This window comes from Astyanax mexicanus, chromosome 2, assembly GCF_023375975.1.
Source record: "Astyanax mexicanus isolate ESR-SI-001 chromosome 2, AstMex3_surface, whole genome shotgun sequence".
Lineage (NCBI taxonomy): Eukaryota > Metazoa > Chordata > Actinopteri > Characiformes > Acestrorhamphidae > Astyanax > Astyanax mexicanus.
In genome coordinates, this window is record NC_064409.1 from 56,128,286 (window position 1) to 56,141,980 (window position 13,695).

At 38.2% G+C, this 13,695-nt stretch overlaps 1 protein-coding gene across 1 annotated transcript in view; it reads right to left on the reverse strand.

Moving 5' to 3' along the window:
* Positions 1–13,695, reverse strand: part of tln2b (talin 2b) — a 208,370-nt gene that overhangs the window by 23,056 nt on the left and 171,619 nt on the right. Inside the window, exons 44-48 of the mRNA XM_022672212.2 lie at positions 13,359–13,478; positions 12,440–12,586; positions 7,227–7,393; positions 5,121–5,304; positions 3,193–3,318 (exon numbers count right to left, since the gene is read on the reverse strand). Of these exons, the coding sequence (XP_022527933.2) occupies positions 3,193–3,318; positions 5,121–5,304; positions 7,227–7,393; positions 12,440–12,586; positions 13,359–13,478 (744 nt within the window). The remainder of the gene's footprint in view (positions 1–3,192; positions 3,319–5,120; positions 5,305–7,226; positions 7,394–12,439; positions 12,587–13,358; positions 13,479–13,695) is intronic.

A 13,695-nucleotide genomic window follows, 5' to 3' on the forward strand; every position in this document is an offset into this window, starting at 1 on the left:
AGCCGCGGGTCCGCTGGCCCAGCCGCGGGTCCGCTCGCTCATCCGCGCCTCCGCTCGCTCATCCGCGCCTCCGCTCGCTCATCCGCGCCTCCGCTCGCCCAGCCGCGGGTCCGCTCGCTTGCCGCTTTGCTGCAAATTGTGCCGGTGAGTGGAGCCGACAAGCAGCGTAACGTTAATACATCTAATCTGTTCCACCACCTCAAGCATCTTCACTACATACAATATTTTCCTTATACTGACTGAAGCACTTTAATAGATTATGTTGAAACTAAGTTATTTAAAGTTTATGAATCCTTTAGGTTTGTTTATTTGACGTTGATATCATGTTGAATACCTCTTGTATTCTGGCTGAAGCACTTTAATAGATTATGTTGTCACTAAGTTATTTATAGTTGAAAAATCCTATAGGTTTGTTTATTTGACGGGAAAATCTTGTTGCTTTTATGTATATAAAGGCTTCTTGTATTATATATCCTAGTTAAAACACTTTTGTTTTAATCTGTTAAATTTGTTTACAATGAATAAGAAGCTCTGCCTCTGTTGTCATTTAAAGTTATTTTTATTTGTAATAGTTATATAGGCTTATGTTTGACAGGGATGTCATGTTATTATTTTGCTATATGCAAATAAAATTGAGCATTGATTTATTTTGACTACTTTTATTTCTAAAGTATTAAAGTTTTTGTGAAAGGAGGTTTCAAAGACTTAAAAAACATTTTCATACAGTAGTAGGTACAGATTTCCATTAGATAGATTGATACAAAAAGTGCAAATACACAGTTAAATAATAATTTAAATTTGCAGTGCAAGCTGCAGAGATTGCAGGGATTCTTTTTCTGAGGCCTTCAAAGTATTTATCGATATCGAAATTATATCGCATCGACCGAAATTTAAGGAATATATCGTGATATAAATTTTGGCCATATCGTCCAGCACTAATTTCAATACAACATGCTCAATACAACTTCTATGAAAACATTTAAAATATATCAGTATTTACAATATATTATACATACAGATACTATACTATAAAGGCCCAGCAATGCTCTGAGAAGCTAAGAGGCTCAAAATACAGTGAATATAATTATTAAAAGAGAAAAAAGTAGAGCGGTTTAGAAGTCACCACATGTTGCAAGAATGCAAACAGTCTGTGTGGAGGTCAAACGCAGGGCCTGGTTCAGACTCAGCTCATTAGTAAAGTATGATAAATAAAACAGGTAGAGCTGCAGGCGAGTGGAGCTTAATTCTTAAAGGTCAAGAGTATCAGCTGAACAGGATACAGGATTAAAGAACGTGTGAAAGAGGAGGAATGGCTGACTTTTTTTTTTCTCTGGCATATTTTTAAACAGTTCCAATCTGTGGTTCAATGTGACACCAGTACATGAATCAAACACATCCAAAGATAGCCAACTTTCGAAAAGTGAGTGTGGTAAGGACAAACTGATGCACAGACGCAGTACAGGACATCATATGAAGTCCTGTATTTGCACACAGCTTGGCTCCACCCCCTGTTAAGAGGCTCTCTCTTTTTCTCTCTGACTTTGTCATTCTCTTTCTCTTACACACACACATATATACACACACACACACACACATCCCAGTAACACAGGGCTGGAGCGATGGCCACACACAGAGATGACAGAGTGAATTGAGAAAGCACTGCACACGGCCAAGACAACCAGAGACTGTCAAAGCCAGCTGGCGCACACACACACACACACACACTGTGACATACTGCAGTGTGTGATAATGCTAGGGCCACTGATATAGATATGGTCACACACAGTTTGTTTTTATACAATGTCAGGACATTATGTTAGCATTATCATGGGATGGATGTAAAGTTTATCCTAACCTTCATACCACATCAGTAACATCAGTAACCAAAAAAAAGGCTTTTTGGGATTTTGAGTGATGCAGCTGTCTAACTGTCTAAGATCATCAGATCTCGATTCCTAGTGGTGCCACAGACATCTGTTACTGGGAGCCTTAGGGAGTATAAGAGTCTATTTCTCTTTTTCTAGGTGGAAAGGATGCCCCATCCCCACTTTCTCCTGCACAGAGCAACACCAAGGTGCATTTAAAAACAGACACAAATCTGAACTCTCAAACCACTTCAGCAGGTCTTAATACATCTGTCTGTCCAAGATACACTGAGCAGTTAAAACCCATCCCAGTACAAGCAAAACATCAGTAACAATTGCATGAATACAAGATTATTTGCATATTTTCCCCACACAATTAGCAATTCCATTTCAGTCTCACTAACTACCGTTGCATTTTACTACCAAGTGTAAACGCACGTGGTTAAAATCTTATCAGGATACAATCCAGATACTATACACAGGAAGTGACCAGAAGTAAACAGGGTCTAGAGGGTCCCCCTATACAAATCTAAAAAATAAATAAATAAATAAAAACCAAATTATCTGCTTAAAAATCCATTTTATATGATCAGTAATTGTCTTGTCCTGTTCCGTCTCTCCTGTCTGTCTCTGTGTTTTTTCTGCCCTCTTGTTTGTTTACGTACCTTTCCTAACATGGCTTTTCTGTGTTCTCCTTGTCTCCGCCCATGTCTTCAGTGCTCCCACCTGTGTTCATTTGTTCATTAGCTCCACCCCCTAATTACTTGTTCCCAGGTGTTTCATGTTTCCTGTTCCCTCCATGTGTATTTAAGCTCCTGTGTTTTCAGAGTTGATTTGTCTGGTACATTTTCACGTTTGTTAGGTTGCTGTTCCATGTCTCAGTTTAGTTATTGTTTTTGTTAGTTAGTCCTGTTTGTATATACCTCCTGTTTTTGGTGTTTATTTCTTTGGTTTATTTCTGTTTCATTATATATATTAGGGTTGGGGAAATGTTAAGGGCTAGGTTTTAACTTTGAGTTAAGAATTAGGTCAGGAACATTTATTCTATTTTATTCAATTCAAATCAAATCAAAAGGTATTCTCCTTCTCATATAAAGCTGCCATTTTGAAGATACAAGGTTTTGGCACGAGATCCGTTGTGTACAGGTGAACATTAATATAACGCTTGACAGTTTTGTATACAATACTGTATGTATTTAGTGCTTCTGTTCTTTATTAGCTGTTCATCATGTTGTTCCCCCCCTCATCAAAGGAACGATAGAACATTTGGCCATTTTTTGTGGTTTTCCCACACACACACACACACACACACACACACACACTTTACCTTGGCAGCACTCTTTAGCTGGTACATGGAAGGGTCGTCTGCTGCTTTTCCTGCTGCACACTTAGTGGCTCCTATCAGTTCAGCTAGAGCTTTGGCCACATCCCTCACTGCATTGATCAGAACCACCTGAACAAAGAGGGAGAGGGTGAGAAGAAAATAAGCCAGAGAGAGAGAGACAGAGAAAGAGAGAGAGATAAAGATAGAGAAAGAGAGAGAGAGAAAAAGAGAGAGATTGAGATAGAGAAAGAGAGAGAAAGAAAGAGAGAAAGAGAAGGAGAGGGAGAAAGAGAGAGAGAGACAGAGCAGTCCGGGCACACGGTCTTTATCAGGAACACCTGGGGATATGATACACGGCATGGATGCTTTATCAAAGATCACATGAGGAGCAGAGCAGAGCACAGAACAGCTCCATATCTGTGCCACCTGGGGCTGGGTGAGGGAGGGAGAGGGCGAGGGGAAAGAGCGTGTGAGAGAGAAATAGAGGCTTATCACCGAGACTTAGAAATGGACCCTCACATAGAGGAGAAAATGAGAGTTAATAGTATTGTGAGAAGCTCTACACACACTGCGTGATAGCATCATTCAAGCTGTGAAGAATAACCCAGAGACAAAATGGAACATGGTACATGTGCTAGAGTACAAGAGCACTTAAGAGTCAAATTAGAATGAATAGAAAGGAGTTTATAAAGCTTTGTTCAGACTGTCAGTGTGAATCCTATTAATGGTATATCTAGTTTGAATCTAGATGGATTTTTGATGATTTTTGATAGTCTGGACAGAGAGCAACTACGTGAAATCAGATTTTTTCTGAATGAACAGAGAGAAGTTTCTAAGGTAATGTTCAGACTGCCAGCCCTAATCTGATTATTGACATATCTAGATTGTACTTGTGATTTTGGTAGTCTGGACACAAAAAAACTAAACAAAAAAAACATGAATCACATTTTTGAAACAGAAAGGAGTAAAGGAGTTACTAAGGGTACATTCACACTGCCAGTCTTAATTTGATAATTAACTAGATATACATATCTAGATTACATCTAGTTTTTTAATAGTCTGGACAGACAGACTATTCTGAATTTCACATTCAGATTGCCAGTATACCGGTAGACAATTAAAAAAAATAAGAGACCACTTAAAAATGATGTTTGAAAATTTGATTTTACCAAATTGGAAACCTCTGGAATATAATCAAGAGAAAGATGGATGATCAAAAGCCATCAAACCAACTGAACTACTTGAAAGTTATCCACAAGCAGCGTGTATGACTGGTGGAGGAGAACATGCCCAGATGCATGAAAACTGTGATTAACCAGGGTTATTCCACCAAATACTGATAAAAAAATGTTTTCTTTGCATTATTTAAGGTCTGAAAGCACTGCATCTTTTTTGTTATTTCAGCCATTTCTCATTTTCTGCAAAAAAATGCTATAAATTACAATATTCTTATTTGGATTTTTTTCCAGAGCTGTCTATAGACTTTATCTAGATTATTTGTAATGGTCTGAGCAGCCAGAAACAACATGAAATCCAATCTGTTTCCCGATTTATGTTAGATAGTCTGGACAGACAGCAAATGAACTCCAACTTTGGAATCATATCCAAACCACATTTAGAAGTGGTTTAAAATATATTATCACCAGATTGGATTTCAACAAGTCTTTTTTGTCATCAAATACAGAATTACATAAATGTTCATAAATTTAAGAACTGTGATCTACACAGGTATGTTTCAGATCTGGTCACTTATCAGAAATAACAGTGCATACGGTCATCTCAACAGATCCGATCTGCCCTGTTCTCTGAATGTGCTTCTTAAGGGGTTTCAGCAGCACCAGATCTAATTTAGGGCTGATCTCCCTAAAGATGAATCCTTTACAGAAGACGTTAAGCTACGAACACAGACACACCCACCCTCCCACACACACCTGTGTCTCTGGATCTTCGGAGCCCATGCTGGCAGCTCCGAGTTTGACCACGTCAGTCAGCTGAGTGATGGTCTTGGCAGAGGAATGCGCAGCTTGGGCCAATTTCTCCTGGCTGGAAGCGGCTCCAGCCACGAGCAGCTTGGTGTCCTCCACCAGAGCTTTCGCTGTCTTCAGGATGTTCTCCCTGCAGAGCAATACACACGGAAAAAGCACATAGCACTTCTATGACTCTATGATACTCAGAAAGGACGGAAAGACAATGGATTAAACAGAAGGTTCTTAATCCACATAATATAACATGTTGAAAATGTTTATTAGTTATTTATTAATTAATAGTTATTATGCTAATTGTGTAATTACAATATTTTACATAATCAACTACATAGCAAACAGTCATGTACATCCAAGATTTTGTGTGTTTAAATGGTAATTAACATGGACCAATATTGGAGGTTCCCACCCAGCCTCTGTTAGTGTCTGCTGTTCTTGATCTCCCTCCACAGTCCTGATTTTCTAGCCATGTGCTTTTTTTTTCTTTTTGGTTGTCTTTGGTCCTCCCAGACCTCCTCCAGGCCATTCCGCCCTCCTGTTCGGTCCCTCACCTGCTTTCAGTTTGTTACCCCTCCCATTTTAATCGTTCCCAGCTGTTGCTTGTTTGATGTGTGTGTGTATGTGTGTGTGTGTATCTACCCTCTTGGTCAGCTTTGGCTTTGTTTTTTGGTGGTTTAATCATTGCTTTTACAAGTTTTTATAGTTTTATCCTGAAACATGTTTATTTCCAAATAGTTTTCCCATTTTATAGTGGCTCTAAAACTATGTAGTTACACAGTAATAATCATGTTATTACAGTCACTGCTGCAGATGCATTACAGTAGCACATCCTATGCAAACAGACGTATGTATGTATGAACTTCTAAAGCTCTGCGCTGGGTAAAAGTGTCAGATTCATCTTATTTTTATATACTAGATAATATTGTATTAAATCGTCAGGGATATTAGTATTTTTTATATAAGCGAGTGCATTGAAATTGTTCTAATAACCAATTGTTTGGCTTAAGCAGCTAATTTTATTTATTATATTTCAGATTGCATTGCTGCTTACCTCTATTATCATACCTAGACGTAATATTAATTCCTTGTTTTTTATTTTTTCTGTGTGTACAATTTTTTTTAAAGTAACAAAAGTAGCAAGTCAAGTGTTTTTGAAGCACGTATTTTTATAGATTAAAAAACACATACTTATTTATCTATAATACTTTATTTTGTTAAGATAATTCATAATTTCGATATATAAATATGTTTTACTATTTATGAATATATTACTTCTGCAGAGTTATTTATATTCTTTTATTGTTCTTAATGTGATTGGGTGCTGCAATATGTGATTTTACCTATGAGATTAATAAAGTTATCCATCCATCCATCCATCCATTCATCCATCCATCCATCCATTCATCGAGTTCGCAGTGTTTTTTTTTTTGTGGTGGACGGATGGATGGACAGAATTTATAATCATTTTTGTGATATTACAGCAGAGTTGAGAAATGTGAATTCTGCCAATACTAATTTTTGGATGTGTTTGCCTATCTATGTTCTGTGTAAAACTCATGAATGGACACGATAAATCATGGACTTACTTTATAGTATTATTGTGGAATGACTTTATATGCAGTCTTCAAATTAAACTTGCTGATACAATGAGATTAAAAATTTGACAGAGCAGACTCAGAACAGATTTAACAATGTTTAAACTGTAGGTCTGTACTACTGTATTATCACCATTATATTAATAGAATTATTGAGAAACATTGAACTTGGCAGCAATGCTCAATATTTTCCCATGCACTTGATGACAAGCTGGAGATCCACAAATGCTCATTGTTTCATAAAATCTGACATGATTACTAAAACCAGTTGACATGACCTGTTTGAGAATCGTATATTAGCTGTAAACTGCATCTGTATAAACATTTTTTGCAATGTATTGCAGGCCTGAAATGCAGGAATAGCAGAATATTAACAAATGCAATCAAGTTAAGCATCCTTTACTAACCCTGTACCCTGATCCTCCTCTCAGGAAGTGCAGTCAGATGAAGTTTTTCTCACCTGTGGTCTGCAAAGGACTCTTCGTTCTCTGCGTTGAGTGTGCCAGCAGAGGCGAACATGATGGTGGTGTCCAGGTCAGCAATGATGCCAGAGACTGAGCTGGCAGCTGTGATGCATGCCTGGGTGCCCTTATTACCAGCCTGTAGAGCAGACAGCACCATGGACACCTGCAGGGGGGAAACGCACAGACTGGGGTCACACAGAGTGTGTAAACGCTAATCTGATTAATTACTTTCCGAACCGGCACATGACTGAAAGTGAATGGAGGAAAAATGGCTTTGAGTTTGGATAAAAGAGAATTTTGTATTGTTGATAGCACTGAATAATGCCATCAACATGATTTACTGTGCGCTCTGAGCTGAATCTATCTGAAGGGGGAATGAGGCAAACATGAAGAATGATGCAAAACAACTGCGAGTGAAAGAAGCAAAGGTGCTATGAATCAAACAGCACGCTCACTCAACCTCTACTGAGAGGAATATTGCTCGATCTACAACTCTGAACATAAAGTAGAAGCTCCATATATCTATACAAAGACTGAAAGAGCTTTAACACACACAAAGAGAGAGAGAGAGGGAATGAGAGAGAAAGAGAAGGACTGGCAAAAAGAAAGATTGTTACACAATCAGATGAAAAGCAACAGGAAAAAAAGATTTGATGGCTGAAAGCTTGAGCCTCCCGTTCCGTTTTAATGATGAAAATCATTCCAGACTGACGAGAGAGCTGAGCCCCATCAACCAGACCCAGATCCACTGTTCTTATTACCAGCCAGCCAGCCAGCCAGCAGCTCCAGTGTAGCTCCTGCCACAGCGGGACTCTGCTCCACACTCCCTCCACCACAGAAACGTAATCAAGAACAAATACACCATAATAGAGCTAATCTTCTGCAATTACAGCACCAGGAACAAGAAAGCCATAACAATTCTCTTTAAATAACTGAGGACAATGTTCAGACTTAGCTAATGTACTGGAAAGTAGTGGTGGGACAAAAATTGATATAGTGATATATTGTATATTTTTTGTTTGTAATACATAATCGAAACGTAGCGATATTTTTTGCATTAACATATTTTTGTTTTAATATTTTTTTTCTGTTAGCTTATGTTACAGCATAACTGTTCTAGTTTGTGCCATTTTATGGCTGTTAAACAACATTAGAATAATAATAGCCGCACATGGACGAGTTGCAGTCAGTGTACTACAGTGTACAGTGTATGTGTGTTAAAGAGACACAATCAAGCTAAGCTATGCATTTTGTTGTACACTGCTTCATATTTCCTGTCAAAAAATAAGAGACCACTTCAGTTTCTGAATCAGTTTCTCTGATTTTTCAACATTTCTCCCAAATTCCAAAAATGAAAATATTGTCATTTGCAGAAAATGAGAAATGGCTAAAATAACAAAAAAGATTCAGAGCTTTTAGAACCAAATATTGCAAAGAAAACAAGTTCATTTTCATAATGTTTTAAGAGTTCAGAAATATTTAGTGGAATAACCCTGTTTTTTAATCACAGGTTTCATGCTTCTTGGCATGACTCCACCAGTCTTACACACTGCTTCTTTATTCCACTTTATTCCACTCCTGGTGCAAAAAATTCAAGCAGTGCAGCTTGGTTTGATGGTTTGTGATCATCCATCTTCCTCTTGATTATATTCCAGAGGTTTTTAATTTGGTAAAATCAAAAAGTGATCTCTTTTTTTTCCAGAGCTGTATTTAATCCTCCTGAATTATACAGATTCAGGGAAGTACAGTGGAGAATTGTCTTGCCATATATTGATTAATGCCAGAAAAGGTATTGTTCATAACTTAGCAAACAAACACTTGTATTAGTACATATTGCATATGGAGGCTAGTGGCAACACCTCTGATATGTTCTATCTTCACATCTTCTCTCATTAAAATAAAGATGTTTTAAAGAGCTCTTTTTCTGGGGTGGGAGAAGTAAAGTAAATACAGAAAGAAGGTCTGGACTAGTGCAGATTTATGTTACGTTAACATAGAGCAACAGAAGAGACGGCTAAAATAGCTGCACTAATTATCTGGGAAATATATCCAGGTTAAACCAGCAGCTGAACTGGTTTAGCTCACTGATAACAGGTTCCACCCAGGGCCAGACTATGTTCTCAAAACAAATTAACCATTCTAATGTTTACTAGGGATACTAGTGCTTCAGCGTGGTTGATGTGCTTAGCATTTGATGGTGATTACTGTATTTAAACCTGCCCATCTGGAGCAGTCTAGCACTCTACTGAATGCGAGGAAGGCGAGGGCTAGGGGGGTATAAACTAGTAATCCAGAATTAAGATATGGAACAGTGGAACTCTGATGCTCCATCCAGTAATTGTGAGATTATTTGAGGAGGATTTTGGGATTAGGTGGTGATCATGATCATCCAACATCTTGACCTCACTATAATGACTGAGTAGGTGTATCAATATTTTAGCGTTTATTTAGTTCCTTCAGCTATTTCATTATAAAGATGGATCCCATTGCCCTTGAAAACTGAACAAATCCCAAATAAGAAAACTTTGTTAAAACTGCGTGGGTGGATTTTAAGAAGGAATTTCTTCATAAGAACAGCTTGGCAATAAAGTCCATTGTTCTTTATGAATAAACCCAAAGAAAATCAGTTCAAATTTGATGCACCTTTAAGAGTACAACACAAGCACGAGCATGAAAATTGGCTCCAGACACAGTGACAAGCAATTTTGTCCACAGCACTGTAGGAGCTTTTTTCTTGTCACTGCAATTACTCTGTTGTCTGGTCTAGACAATGTTATTACAGACCTTAACCCTTCAGAGCACAGCTCGTGCACAGACCAACACAGATGATCCTGAATCGTGAACAGCTAAACAAAACGTGCTAAAAACACACAGACAATATTTCAGGCAAGAACAAAGCTTTGCCATGTTTTGTTAGGGCTAAATGGCATTCTGTTTAAATGAAAATGCACAGCTCATTTAACACACCATTATTCCAGACGTCTCAAGGTTGCAGAGATAGATGGCATCAGTGCCAAAAAACTCTGCTGCCAGTTCACTCTAACAACAATGCAGACTGCGAGACACTAAGAAAATCTCAACACAAAACGCAGATTTTCTGCCGTTTGATGGGTGGTGACCTGAAATGCTGCAGCCCACTGATTTTCCTCGCCTTCTTCAACCAGATGCAGCAGCATGGCCAACGTCTGACAGAAGCACATTCAGCCTTCTTAGAGAACAGTGACACAGCACTGAATAGAAGCAGAACTGATCTTTTTTGCTGGAACAGCACAGCCCACCACACTGTGAAGCATCTGGTATCCAGTAAATCACTCTGGATAAAAGCGTCTTACAGATAGGAAAAGTCACATTTAAACATCATTCTGAGTGTCCCAATGAAAAGAACCTGCTAAATATGGAAATGTGCAGATAACACTCCTAGACAACTTTTCAAATGCTGCTTTGTTGTACTTCAAAGACAGATAAGTGAAGAAAGATTGTGTTTCAAATCAACTGCTAATACGGGGCTGTGAGGCTTACAGTCACTGCCTTCATTATACACTAGTGTACCACCAACATACTGTATATACAGCTCTGGAAAATTTAAGAGATCACTTCAGTTTCTGAATCAGTTTCTCTGATTTTGCTATTTATAGGTTTATGTTTGAGTAAAAAGGACATTGTTGTTTTATTCTATAAACTACAGACAACATTTCTCCCAAATTCCAAATAAAAATATTGTCATTTAGAGCATTTATCTGCAGAAAATGAGAAATGGCTGAAATAACAAAAAAGATGCAGAGCTTTCAGATCTCAAATAATGCAAAGAAAACAAGTTCATATTCATAAAGTTTTAAGTGTTCAGAAATCAATATCAGGGTGGAATAACCCTGGTTTTTAATCACAGTTTTCATGCATCTTGGCATGTTCTCCTCCAACAGTCTTACACACTGCTTTTGGATAACTTTATTCCACTCCTGCTGCAAAAATTCAAGCAGTTCAGCTTGGTTTGATGGCTTGTGATCATCCATCTTCCTCTTGATTATATTCCAGAGGTTTTCAATTTGGTAAAATAAAAAAAAACTCATTATTTTTAAATGGTCACTTATTTTTTTCCAGAGCTGTATATATATATATATATATATATATATATATATATATATATATATATATATATATATATATATATATACCTTTCTGGTATGCACAGGGAATTTATTTAAACATGTCAAACTAAAGCAGATTTAGGTTGTAAAATGTTTTATGTGCCATTTCTGAGGTGGTTTCTCTGAGTAACCACTGTGTCCTTTTGGCGTTAACTGTATCATTTGATTTGATTTGATTTAATTAAGTGAAGTAACAGGAACAATACACTTTCAAACAACATCATTATTCTATAAGGTTAAAGTGCCAGATTTAGCCAAATCCATAATTTCCATCTGTAGTCCTTGGGCAGGTTGATGTTAATGTGGAAAATCCTGAATCAGAGTCAGAGTGTGAAGCACATAGTTATAAGACAATTTTATATATAAGTCAATTAAATTATATAATATACTGACAAAGCTGTATGTTTAATAACCATGTTTTCAGATTTCTGGATAAGAAAAAAAACAGTTAAACACAATTTTATACCATTTAATATAGAGAAAGTTAAAGCTGATTGGCCAAAAGCACTTTTATTTAATGTGTATTTATTGTGCAGTCACCTCTCTTGTGGTGGACCTAGTAGACCTATTTATGGCTTTACACACAATCTCTTGCTACCTGTTCAACATTTGGAAGACCAAACATCATTTTATACGCTTATACCATCATGCTTAGCCAAAATATTACAATGGTAGCAATGATTTAACTTCTTATTTAACCTTTCTGGGTTTTGTAGACCATCTCAATCGGCTTAACAACAAAAACATGTTGGAAAGTTTTTCTTGGGTGCTGTACAGGCTGGTCTGTGTGCTCAAAAATCTCATTAAATATGCACATAAAATGTCAACTGAGCTGTGTTAGCAGAATCTAAAAAAAAAAACAGTTCTTACATCCCTTAAATGTGCTATTTTTTTTTTTTTTACTGTCCCCAAAAAACACTACAAACATTTTTTTTTTTTTATTTAAGCACACTTGCAATGTGAGATTTCTTACAGTGGCCATCATGCCTCAATGAGTTAAATGTAAGGGACACACAATAGTGAGCTGAGCGATGTTTTCAGAAAGGCAGAAGATTGAGGCCTACCTTCTCCGTGACAGTGCGAGCACACTCAATCAGCTCCCTCTTGGTGAAGCTGTCTGTGGGACTCATCTGTAACGCTCCAGCCTTCTGCACCAGGTAAATGCAGCCATGCCCCAGCTCCTGCACACGGGTCTTTATCTGCAAGCCCACCTGGAATAAAAAAAAAATAATAATAATAATAAAAAAAAAAAACCCACAGACCGCAGTTTCAGTGAAGCTCCAGCCAAGTCTAAGCCTATACGCTCCACATTCTCTCTGAGTCTCCAGCCAAGACCAAACTCTGCTTCAGCTTCTTATCACAAAGGCCGATGGGTGAATAATGAAAGGATTGTGACTGCTGGTGAGTGGGCTTGATGGCACTACACCTTTAATTTCCTGACACACAGATCCATGGGTGGGTGGTGCTTCATTACCACATCACCACAAGCTTTTGAAGTTAGCGGGGGTACCGAGTCACTATGGTAACTGCAGCAGCTGCTTATGTAAAGGCTATTGAAGGGAGCTGGTGGCTAGTGGACTGTGGATTCATACTTCACGCTCTCCTGTTGAAGATGGGGATTCAAATTTACTGTGCATGTATGCAAGGAGTGACACAACTATCACTGGAGCTCAAGCCATCACTCCTGAAGATAAGAAAATGAGTGAATTTGAATGTTTGTAGATTTAAATCAAAAACGGTTGCTCGTCTTTATTCGCTGTACGGCATTGTAGATTATAGTCTGCCAGCACATTATGAGCCCAGTACGAGAAATATGAGTCCATATCAGGAGGCTAGCCATCTGTGCCTCATGTTTATATGATCTGCACATGAGAGAGCATGTGTGTGTGTGCGTGTGTGAGAGTGTGCACATGTTTGTGCCTCCTCTCCTCTCCAGGCCACTGGTCCGTGGAGGACAGGCCGTCTGGCTGGACCGATCCTCACCTCCTCTGGCTCGGCTGTGGCGGCGGCCAGACGGCCTTGCTGGGCCAGCTGGCTGTAGTCCACTGTCACCTGAGACGCGAGGCCACCCAGCTCCTCCTGACAGGTCACAGACTTCGTCATCTGGAAGACAGCATGACAACATATCAGCATATGAAACAGACCTACAACTTCACTGTATACTGTTACATTCATTCTACCTACATCTGACTAGGGTTAGGCATTATGGTCAAAAGGGTTCATTATATACAGCTCTGGAAAAAAAAAATTAAGAGATCACTTCGGTTTTTGAATCAGTTTCTCTGATTTTGCAATTTATAGGTATATGTTTGAGTAAAAT